This window comes from Physeter macrocephalus, chromosome 6 (genome assembly GCF_002837175.3).
Source record: "Physeter macrocephalus isolate SW-GA chromosome 6, ASM283717v5, whole genome shotgun sequence".
Classification (NCBI taxonomy): Eukaryota; Metazoa; Chordata; class Mammalia; order Artiodactyla; family Physeteridae; genus Physeter; species Physeter macrocephalus.
In genome coordinates, this window is record NC_041219.1 from 44313093 (window position 1) to 44324368 (window position 11276).

Sequence of the window (11276 nt, forward strand, 5' to 3'; positions counted from 1 at the left end):
TTAAGTTTCATTAGATCCCACTTGTTTATTTTTGTTTTTATTTCCATTTCTCTAGGAGGCTATTGGCTTTGGGTATTCGGGGTCTTTTGTGTTTCCATACAAATTGTGAGATTTTTTGTTCTAGTTCTGTGAAAAATGCCAGTCGTAGTTTGATAGGGATTGCATTGAATCTGTAGATTGCTTTGGGTAGTGTAGTCATTTTCACAATGTTGATTCTTCCAATCCAAGAACATGGTATATCTCTCCATCTATTTGTATCATATTTATTTCATCAGTGTCTTATAATTTTCTGCACACAGGTCTTTTGTCTACTCAGGTAGGTTTTTTCCTAGATATTTTATTCATTTTGTTGCAATGGTAAATGGGAGTAAATATTTTCTCCCATTCTGAGGGTTGTCTTTTCGTCTTGTTTATGGTTTCCTTTGCTGTGCAAAAGCTTTTAAGTTTCATTAGATCCCACTTGTTTATTTTTGTTTTTATTTCCATTTCTCTAGGAGGCTATTGGCTTTGGGTATTCGGGGTCTTTTGTGTTTCCATACAAATTGTGAGATTTTTTGTTCTAGTTCTGTGAAAAATGCCAGTCGTAGTTTGATAGGGATTGCATTGAATCTGTAGATTGCTTTGGGTAGTGTAGTCATTTTCACAATGTTGATTCTTCCAATCCAAGAACATGGTATATCTCTCCATCTATTTGTATCATATTTATTTCATCAGTGTCTTATAATTTTCTGCACACAGGTCTTTTGTCTACTCAGGTAGGTTTTTTCCTAGATATTTTATTCATTTTGTTGCAATGGTAAATGGGAGTGTTTTCTTAATTTCACTTTCAGATTTTCATCATTAGTGTATACTGTAGATTTTTGAATCCTAGATTCCGCCCCTAGAAGATCTAGCTGATTTTTACTCACTCCAGCAGGAATTAGTGTGACCACTATACCTCCACCCCACCATGAATCAGATCCACTACAAAAGAGAAAGACATCTGCATGTTTGCAACTTTTAATAAACTACTTGCAGTTCATGATACATTTACTGAGGAAAAAAATTTGGTGGAAGATTCTTAATATTTCATTTTATTGCTTTGGATTTAAAATCAATTAAAATATCCATTTCTCTAAAAATCAAAAACATTCTGATAATATTGAATAGAATCTTACTGATGTAGATTTGGCACATAATATAGGTTTGAATGAAAAGTACATCCACCCAGATTGGTTTTTTTTTAAAACTGTTTCTTATGAGCCATTTGCCTTTCACTGGTTTCTTTGGATCAATCTGGAGAGGGTAGCAAATGGCATGTTTATATTTCTCGAAAGAAGCTGTTTTTTTCTGCTGTTCAACAGAGGTCTCCTGACTTCTTTAGAGAGGTTGACGTCCATCCTTCAGTTTTGCTGTGTCTGTCTAGGACGGGAGCAGGGAGTGAGACATTTGCAAGATGAAACAAAAACCGAGAGGGGGTCTGGGGAGTGTTACAAAGATGGGGAAGGAAGGAGGGACACAGCAAGTGAGAAAGTAGAGGGACCGCATGAGAAAGGAAGGAAAGGATGGAGCTGGCGCCCCAGGAGGGAGCAGGTCACCCAAAGGAGGCTCTGAGAGGAGGAAAAAGGCACAGGGAGAGGAGAGGAGAGGAGACGATGGAGGAAGTCCAGGAAAGCAGCAGGAAGGAGCCCTCACCTGGAGAATCTCCTGCAGCTTCTTACAAAGATGTTGACTCTCTACTTCCAGCCCATCCCAGGGCTGAAAGGGTCTTCCCTGGTGGTCCACAAAGGTTTCCCAGCAGTGCTCAAACTCTGAGATGGAACAGGGGAGAGAAAGGTGAGCTCCGGTCTGGGGAAGGGTTGGGGCCACAGGGCTGAAATGACTCTTCCGGACAGACTTTCCCCATCATAATTTCACTTCCTCCTCTCTCCTTCCTCCTGGGGACTCAATAGCTTACACCTCCAACTCTTTCTTGCAACTGGAATTTGAGCCAGCCCAATTCTCCTCTCTGGAAGTCCCCTAGTCCTTCTTGCATATCCACCCACTCCCCTTCTTCCCCTCCCCGAACCAGCTCTGCTCCCCTGAATTCTCTCTTCCCATAGACTCCTTCCAGAGTCTAGCATCACCTCTCAGGCAGCACACCAAGGCCTCTCCACCAGGGATTCCCACCCTTCCCGCCCCTTTCTAGCAACTTCCCACAGGCCTCTCCCTGCCACCGCCCCGCCCCCAGGAGACCCACGCTGACCCTTAGAGGTCATGATGGCGATTTGGGCCCCAGCCGCCTGCAGTCTGCGCAGCCCAGCCTCATAATCGAAGCGGCGATACATGCGGGAGGCGAAGATGTGCAGGCTCACGTGGCTGTTCTCCCCCAGGAAAGTAGCCAGCTCCTGGGCACAGGTATGACAGGGGGTCCAGGAGATGAAACAGGTGAGCCTGTAGTGCAGCCTCCGGTCCAGAGTCCAAGAATGGATCCGGTCCAGGAAGTAGAGCTCCGCATGGCAGGGCTCCCCTGGTTGGTTAGCACCCTACATAGCAGAGGAAGAAAAGTGGACGGGGTTGGGGGGAGAACGAGGCCAGAGTAGGCAGCTGGGTGAGGCACTGGCCTCCAGCGCTAAACTAGAGCGGGGGCAAGCCTCAGCACTAAGTGAATGATATTTCAAGGCAGCATTTACACGATCCAAAGTAACGCAAAACTCCATGAGAGACACAGTATCAGTGTTTTACAAAGAGCTCGGCGACCAGGGATGACTTGTTATTGGCCCTCGGCTCCCTTGGCTCTGCACAGCACTGAAACTGATCAGTCTTCATGCAAACGTTGATGTTTCGTTCATCACAGAATTGCGTTAATTTTGATTTTTAAACAATTGCCTTAAAATATGACTCATCTCGATTTCTGAGTTTTCTGGAGCGCCTCTTATTTTGTGCCCCAGGTAGGGCCTTCAGAAGCGTCGCTTAGTCCAGCCCTGCAGAGGGGAGGCCAGGGGAGCTCCCACGCTGGCTTCCTGCCATGGAAGTGGGTGTTTCCTCCCTGGAGCGATTCACCCTGCTCTCCAGCTCCTCCTCTACCCCACCCCACATGGGCACCAAAACTTCTACAGGCTTCTACTCTGGGCCTCACCCTGTGCTGAGCCCAAGGCTGAGGGGTGTCCTTGGGCTAAGGACAGCTGGCAGTGTCCTTGCAGGGGTCAGCGCCCTTGGCAAGATCTCTCAAGCAGTGGGCAGGGGTCCTGCCGGGCCCTCCAAAGTCCATAGTGACTGAGGAAGAAGTCGGGCTCTCTAGCCAGAGCCTTCCCCCAGGCAGAATCCGGCGATGAACCTGGCCCCTTGTCCAGATGCCTTTCCCTCTGTCCCAACCCCTCCCCAGAGGCAGAGCAGGAGAGGAGTAGCCGAGTTCTAGAGCCTGGGGTGACATTGGGCTGGAGGTACGAGGCCCTGGATTGCTGTGACTGGCTTCTGACATGTGGCTCAAAGCTGCCAGTCACACAGCAAGGGTCCTCACCTGATTCCAAACAGAACAGCGGTAGCAATTAACAACAGCAGGGACCAGAGGTGACAGAACCTGTGGGACATCCTGTGTGCAATTGACAACCTTCCACCCTGAGTGTCCCACGATAGGGAGGCCCTGCCTGCTGCGGACAGGCTGGGTCAGTCACCTTGTTGTGCACGAAGCCCTTGATCTCGTCCAGAGGGACCCTAGCGTCACCATCCACGATCTCCACCTCGTAGCACAGGTAGGTCTTACGAGTATTTATCTGATTCTTGAAGTTCTCAGTGAAGGTGTTTTCATCCAACAGGCATCTACGGTCGAAGGCGGGAGAAACCCGGAGACATGGGGCTCCTTCTGGGGCTGCCCAGCGCTCCTCCCCTCCCCGCACACCCCTTCCTTCTGCACCCCACGTCTCTGCTGGAGCCACGACTCCTCCCCCTCTGACCCCCGCTGGGGGCTCCCAGGGAATTCAGGGTCTCCCCCCAGGAGCAATGCAAGATGCTCAGAGCCTCAGTGAAGACCTGGCCCTCTGCCCAAAGTCGGACTGGGTCACGGCCTCTCCCCACCACCCGCCGCCCTGTAGCGTGGCACCTGCTCCTGGGTGCCGTGCCGGCCTCCATGAGTCCGCGTCTGCACCGTCCCTGGCTCTGAGTCTTCTGTTTCTGTGCTCGGTCACAGCCTGTGGCCTCCTAACTGAAGCTCTTCAAGCACCAGGAGCCTTATATACAGTCAGAGCGCCTGGAAACCACCATGTCAACAGAGTTGGGCCTCACCCCTTCCTGAGCTCTGGCCACTCATGATACCCATGAACTTTCTGCCCAAACGTCATACCCTCACGGGGAACTTTAAGTTTCCTTTTCCGTGTTCTGACAAAGGCCCGCCATGGATGCCACCAGGACTGACCACGGGCCAGTGATGTCTGCGAGAGTGCGGTCATCTGGGCAGCAGGGACCAGCAAGGCAGGCGGTGAGGGGACAGATGAAAGGACAGGTGTCCGTACCCTGGAGGACAAGCTCCACGGTGGCCCATCGCTGAGTCTCCTGCAGCAGCCAGCATGGGCCGTGGCCTGGCGCAGGCTCCCTGGGGCCCGCTGGGCTGAGGGAGACGCGGGGCGCTCACTGGGGAGGGGAGAAGCCGCTCGGACAGGCAGGCAGCCGCCTTCATCCTTGGGGAAGGGAAGGGAAGGGGAGAAACCTGGGCCGAGCTCTCCCTAGGAGGCCCCCGTGCAAGGCCAGCAGACTGGACATGCAGCATTTCCACCCCATTACACAGAGGAGAAGAGAAAGGCTCCCAGAGGGACCAGGCTGGACCAGGACCACACAGGGACACGTGGCTGTGCACACAGGGACACGTGGCTGTGCACACAGGGACACATGGTGGGGACACAGGGACACATGGCTGTGCACACAGGGACACGTGGCTGTGCACGCAGGGACACATGGTGGGGACACAGGGACACATGGCTGTGCACACAGGGACACGTGGCTGTGGGACGGACTTCGGCCTCAGAAAGCGTGGCCGACCATTCTCTTCCTGTCCCCCTCCAGGCCCGAGGAATGTGGGGACTGTGTCTTCCAGCCCCAAGTGTGACCCTGGCCCTAGCTGGCCCTGTTGTCCCCGAGGGGCTGCCCCCTGTCCCACTGACTCCCCTCCTGCTCCTCTTAGAGCCCCTGTCCTGGCGCAGCGCTCCTCCCAGGGGAGCTGGCTACCCGCCCGCCCCGCCCCGAGGCCCAGCCTGGCCGCCTGCACGGGAACCAGGCTGCTGACCTACATCCTCAGGGGGGAAACTCAGCACGGTGTCCCCTCCTTCTCGGGGGGGTGCTCCTCCTCATGGAGGGTGCCCTCCAGCCCGCGCCCACCCTGGGCTGGGGCCCCTCTGTCCCCTCTGCCCTCTAGACCTGGGTCCCTGGAGAGCAGACACTGTCCCCCGGCGGGTGGCTCAGCCCTCATTTTTGTGGCAGCTGGTTTCTGGGTGAGAACGGCCCTGGGTGTGGGGTGTCCTGAGCAGCGCCCACACTTCCCGGGTCACAGTCTGCACACCCAGCAGAACCCCGCACACCCAGCAGCCTCCAGTCCTCCTGAGCAGGAGACGGGGTCTCTACGAGGACCGGGGTTACGGAGACCCGGGTGGGGTCCCTGAGAATCTCCCCCAAAACGTCCCCCAGCTCTTGCCTTCCAGGGAGGGAGGATGTGGTCCTGATGCCGACTGAGCTCTCCTCCCGCACCCCTACAAAGTCTCCTCGTCACTCAACCCACGAAGTTCTTCTGGCTCCCCTGTGCCCCCGTAGATTTCTGAGGGAGGGTCTCTGGTGCAGGAAGCCCTGTGCTGGGGGCAGAGGGTAACCTGAGGAGTCTGGGGCTCCTGCTGCTAAGCACCTGTGCCCTGGGGCACCCTTGGAGTACCGAGCCCCCGAGCCTGCCCCACCCCTTCCCAGCTGGTTCCAGCAGCCGGGGCACCAGCCTCTCACTGGGCTCAGGCCCGCATCACTTGCCCCTCAAGGCTGTGCTGGAGCATTTTGTGGGGAGACCAAGGAAGGGGGTCCGCTGCAAGGAGATGCTCCCATATCTCCAGGGGAGGTTTCCCCGCCAGTCTAGCTCCTCATCCAGTAGCTCTGAGGTGTCCTCTTCTGAATGTTCTCCAACACCTCCTCCTTCCCCACTCCCCCCCGGTACCCCAGCCTGGCCAGTCACCCCTGGACCTTCTGCTCCCTGCTGATTCCCGGCTGTCCCTCTTCAGTGCAGACAAGCCAGCCTAGCAGCTTGTCTCCACATCTGGGGGGGGGTCCGTGTGGCAGCGATGGACCAGCACACAGGCGGCTACGAGAATCCACGGTCTGTGAAGGTTAGAGGGACATCACATGTGACAGTGTTTGACCTTCTCCCAAACGTTTTAAGTCTTGAATCACCTGAGTCACAGCGAGAAGGGACGAGAGGATGAGGAGTTGCTAACTCAGATCTGGGAGGGCCTCACCCCTCTCTTCTCCGCCTTCCCCAGCGTCTTCCCACATGCTCTCCCCAGAGCCCGGGGCCCTCGGGGCAGCAGGGGCCCAGGGACCAGTCTCCCTGAGGCCAGGGAAGACGTGGTTTGGTAAAGGCATCAAGAGACCTAGTGATGAACTCTGGGTCCCAAAGTAGCGCCCAGCACCGCTGATGTGATGATGAGATGGAAGTGTGCGGCTCGCCTCAGTCCATCAGGTAAGAAGAAAGAAGAAAAGAGGTCCTGTCCTTTCTGGGGAGTGACAGCCCCTCCCCGCGTCTGCCTCTGTCACGTAGAGTAAAAACGTGGGAAAATCCCTACACCCTGCTGGAGTTCTCCACCAAAGTGTGGGAAGTTCCCAGAAGGGAAGGCAGAACCTAGGTCTCCCAATGAGGGAGGGTGCGTGTGGGGACAGTGGCCCCCTGAGCAGGTGCAGGCTGTGCTGGGATATGCCCCGTTCCCCCGTTTCTCCATCAGGAAAACTGGGAACAGGGCTGGATGCCCCGGGGGAGCCCAGACTGGGGTCAGGGAGACAGACAGGGCCAAAGGACCCCGGGGAAGGGGGCTGCGCTGCTCAGCCTGAGTGCCTCAGGGACTGCAGTGAATGATCCGGAAGTTTCTAGAGTCCTGGCCAGGCTGCTCTGTGCAAGGTCCCAGCTCTGCCCTCCTGAGGGTGCCCTTTGCTCCCTAGAGCAGGATGGAGGACAGGCTGCCTGTGCCCAGCCCTGCTCTTGGCAGTGTCCCCAGGCTGTGTCATGTCCCCAGCACCTCAGGGTCCCTGTGTCATAGGCGAAACTCTGAGACCAGGGCCTGGGGAGATGGGGCCCTGGGAATGGGGGCCCTGGGGTGATGGAGGCAGGTCTGCCAGGAACCTGCCCTCTGACAGCACGGGGTGGGGGCCCTTCTCCCAGTGTAAGCCCACCTGTCCACTGGGGTTGCACCCTTTGCCCAGAGGGCGTATCCTTTGCAGATTTTTGGGTCACTTCAAGGAATGGAGTGGGGAGAGGGGGAGGAGCGGCTGCTGTTGGAGCCCAGAAACCAAAACTAAAGGAGCAGATTTGATGATGAGTTTCTTCCCAGAAACCACCCTTGGGGAGTGTCGACATCCTCTGATCTTCATCAGAGCTGAGATAGTTTGGGTGTGTCTGGGGAGCCCGAGTGGGTTTCCTTTTTGTCAAGTCACTTTGTGTGTGTGGGGGGGGGAGGGGGGGTTTCCTTTTTGTCAAGTCACTCTGTGTGTGTGTGTGTGTGTGTGTGTGTGTGTGTGTGTGTGTGTTCCTTGTGGGTCAGGACCATGGTTAGTTCTGTCTGCTCAGGCACAGCTGTGTGCCAGGCCTGATCTTTGTCATATATGTGGTACCTGAGGTCCCACAGGACAGCCTGAGGGGGGACCATCAGCTGTAACCAAGCAAATAAGCCGTAAGTCCCAGGCAGGAAGCAGTGCAGAGGCCCTGGGACAGACAGCTGAGCCAGGCCCGACTCCTCGGTGGCCCCAGCGCTGTGGTCCGTGTCTGCTCCCCGAGCCTCCTGCTCCAGGGCTGCGAGCCTCCTGCTGGCTGCTCCTCTTCCCCACCCCTCTTTCTGGGCGCTGTGCCCTGGACACCCGTCCCTTCCCAGGCTCCTTCCCCAGGAACTGGCCCTATCCTGGGTCTCAGCCTGACCGCTCTGCTGAGGCGCCCTGTGCACCACATCCGCTGGTGGCCAGTTGCGCGTGGTGTAAGCCAGAACGTAGGCGGCCATGTGGATTATCTGTGGATTGAGTGATACACTGAAGGAGGGAGTTCCTTTCCTTTTCTTAGAAGCAATAACATCACAATTTGTTGAGTAATAGCTATTTCAGACAATGTCTTAAGACACTCACATGGTCATTTAACTGTTAACACAGCTACCACGGTCGGTCCCTGTCCTTGCCTCTGTGTTTCAGGGGAGGATCCCAAGGCCCAGAGGTGAAGTCCCGTCCAAGGTCCCTGAGCACGAAGGGGGCCAGACCCAGGGCCAAGTCCTCCCGACTCTGAGGCATCCCCGTAGAAAGACCAGCTGCTCAGACTCTGAGGACGCAGGAGGAACCTCGGGAAGGAGGGTCTGCCCGGGAGTCTGGGTGGGGCTTCAGATGAGGGGTACGGCTGGAACAGGACCTGACCCAGAGAGAAAGACCTGGAGAGAGGAGAGGGTGGGGCGCCAGGGCTGGGGTTGCTCAGAGGGAGAGGCAGGCAGGCAGGAAGGCCTCAGAGAGGGAGGGGGACAGGCGGGGTGCAGACGGAGGCCACCTCACCCAGAAACCAGCTGCCACAAAAATGAGGGCTGAGCCACCCGCCGGGGGACAGTGTCTGCTCTCCAGGGACCCAGGTCTAGAGGGCAGAGGGGACAGAGGGGCCCCAGCCCAGGGTGGGCGCGGGCTGGAGGGCACCCTCCATGAGGAGGAGCACCCCCCCGAGAAGGAGGGGACACCGTGCTGAGTTTCCCCCCTGAGGATGTAGGTCAGCAGCCTGGTTCCCGTGCAGGCGGCCAGGCTGGGCCTCGGGGCGGGGCGGGCGGGTAGCCAGCTCCCCTGGGAGGAGCGCTGCGCCAGGACAGGGGCTCTAAGAGGAGCAGGAGGGGAGTCAGTGGGACAGGGGGCAGCCCCTCGGGGACAACAGGGCCAGCTAGGGCCAGGGTCACACTTGGGGCTGGAAGACACAGTCCCCACATTCCTCGGGCCTGGAGGGGGACAGGAAGAGAATGGTCGGCCACGCTTTCTGAGGCCGAAGTCCGTCCCACAGCCACGTGTCCCTGTGTGCACAGCCATGTGTCCCCACCATGTGTTCCTGTGTGCGCAGCCACGTGTCCCTGTGTCCCCACCATGTGTCCCTGTGTGCACAGCCACGTGTCCCTGTGTGGTCCTGGTCCAGCCTGGTCCCTCTGGGAGCCTTTCTCTTCTCCTCTGTGTAATGGGGTGGAAATGCTGCATGTCCAGTCTGCTGGCCTTGCACGGGGGCCTCCTAGGGAGAGCTCGGCCCAGGTTTCTCCCCTTCCCTTCCCTTCCCCAAGGATGAAGGCGGCTGCCTGCCTGTCCGAGCGGCTTCTCCCCTCCCCAGTGAGCGCCCCGCGTCTCCCTCAGCCCAGCGGGCCCCAGGGAGCCTGCGCCAGGCCACGGCCCGTGCTGGCTGCTGCAGGAGACTCAGCGATGGGCCACCGTGGAGCTTGTCCTCCAGGGTACGGACACCTGTCCTTTCATCTGTCCCCTCACCGCCTGCCTTGCTGGTCCCTGCTGCCCAGATGACCGCACTCTCGCAGACATCACTGGCCCGTGGTCAGTCCTGGTGGCGTCCAAGGCGGGCCTTTGTCAGAACAGGGAAATCAAAGCCTATTCGTATTAGAATCGGCCAAACTGAAGGGCAGCGGGGAGCCGGGATGACTGTGGGGGGGCGCGGTGTGGAGCTGGTGACGATTGTCCTCGTGGGTAGACGGCTGCCTGAGGATGGACACGCGGCGGGAGGCAGTTTCCTCCCTTCTCACAGCAGCTCTAGGCTTCAGTGAGCATCAGATGAGCTCCACAAATATAATACAGAATGAACGATGTCACATGTGAAGGAGTTCATTCTGATTCCATCTATATGAAGTTCAAAATCAGGCAAAGTCTATCTATGATCATAGAAGTCCTAATATGTGTTCTCTCTGGACGGGGGGCAGCAGGGAGGGGACACGAGGGATTCCCCACCTGGGATTCTAGAAGCAGCCCCACCTCAGTCTGGGTGGTGGTTACACTGCCTAGAAACCTAAGATTCGGCGCTTAACTGTAAGTTATACCCCAATTTTAAAAAAAGTTACGAAGCCTGTATTTTTAATAAGGAAAAAGTTTTACTAAAAGACATAAATATAATATCCCAAATAAATGGATAGAAATGCAAAACAAATACAAACAGAATCACCAAGACTGTTTTCAGGATTTTTGGTTTTCTTTTTAATGAGGAAAAAAAGGGCTGTTTATGTCCAAATGACAGACTAAACATGGTTGAAAGTGAAGAAGTGAGGGAGAAATGAAGAAGTGAGGTGGTCCTTGCAATATACTAAAAACTAGAAAAGCCATAAAGCCACTGTCATCAAAAGAGTGTGGTGTCAGCCAGGACCCAAAATAGACAGGAGGAAAACACTGCAAAGACACACATACAAGTACATCTGGGAACCTAAATGATGACAAAGGTGGAGTGGCAATGCGGTGGGGGCAAGGTGGCATCATTCATTTCATGTTGTCAGCTGGGTGAGAAATGAATCCTCATGGCGCCTCCACCGTGAGGCGAGATTCTCCTACACCACTGCTCCTAGTCAACTCTCTCAGACCCCAGCCATCCCCACCCCAGCCTTCCCCGAACCAACAGAAGCAGAAAGGCCCCCTCCCCTCACCTCCCCATCTAGAAACCTGCCTCCCTCGGTACTCACATTCATTCACCCAACACAAACTTTATTGAGCACCTACTAGGTGCCGCATGGTATCCCAGGGGCTGGATGAACTTTAAGCAAAAGAGACAAGATTCCTGACTCCATGGTCCACCCGTTCAAAGCCCAACCTTCCATCTGTGCGCTGGGGCTCACGCCCTCCCTCTTCCAGTGGGTTTCTCTTCTGTGGTTTTCCGCATTATGCCCAGCACTACTGGATCATTCCCATCAGCAAACCACACGCTCAGGTACCTCCCACCTTTAAAAACAAACACTCTCCTTTGAGTCACATCTCCCTCCATTCTCTTCACTCCTTCATGGAGAAAAATAGATGTAAATAAATATACTTCTATCAGGAAGTTTTATTCATGTTCTACTCTGCATGTTTGGCTTCCTGCCCACCTGTCTGCTTTCCTCCCG

The 11276-nt window shown here is 55.6% G+C and overlaps 1 protein-coding gene across 3 annotated transcripts; it reads right to left on the reverse strand.

Annotated features, from left to right (window-relative positions):
• Positions 1-994: 994 nt before the first annotated feature.
• On the reverse strand, positions 995-4140 carry APOBEC3A (apolipoprotein B mRNA editing enzyme catalytic subunit 3A). 3 transcript variants are annotated; one of them, XM_028490649.1, is made up of 5 exons: positions 4058-4140; positions 3633-3777; positions 2225-2504; positions 1675-1790; positions 995-1397 (listed from the first exon to the last, which is right to left on the reverse strand). In XM_028490649.1, exons 1-5 carry the CDS (start codon positions 4084-4086, stop codon positions 1383-1385), a joined length of 585 nt encoding a protein of 194 aa, XP_028346450.1. In that variant the 5' UTR covers positions 4087-4140; the 3' UTR covers positions 995-1382. The 3 variants fall into 3 exon arrangements, with proteins under 3 accessions (XP_028346450.1, XP_028346449.1, XP_028346448.1); XM_028490648.2 differs by having other exon boundaries at positions 995-1401; XM_028490647.1 differs by having other exon boundaries at positions 995-1790.
• Between the last annotated feature and the right edge of the window lie 7136 nt (positions 4141-11276).

Excerpts from the sequence above, each read along its gene's own strand:
- APOBEC3A (XM_028490647.1), bottom strand. The coding sequence starts at position 4,086 with ATGGAGGCCGGCACGGCACCCAGGAGCAG. Across the intron at positions 2,505-3,632 it reads AGGGCTTCGTGCACAACAAG|GGTGCTAACCAACCAGGGGA; the intron begins GTGACTGACCCA and ends TCTGCTATGTAG. Across the intron at positions 1,791-2,224 it reads CGCCATCATGACCTCTAAGG|AGTTTGAGCACTGCTGGGAA; the intron begins GTCAGCGTGGGT and ends GTTCCATCTCAG.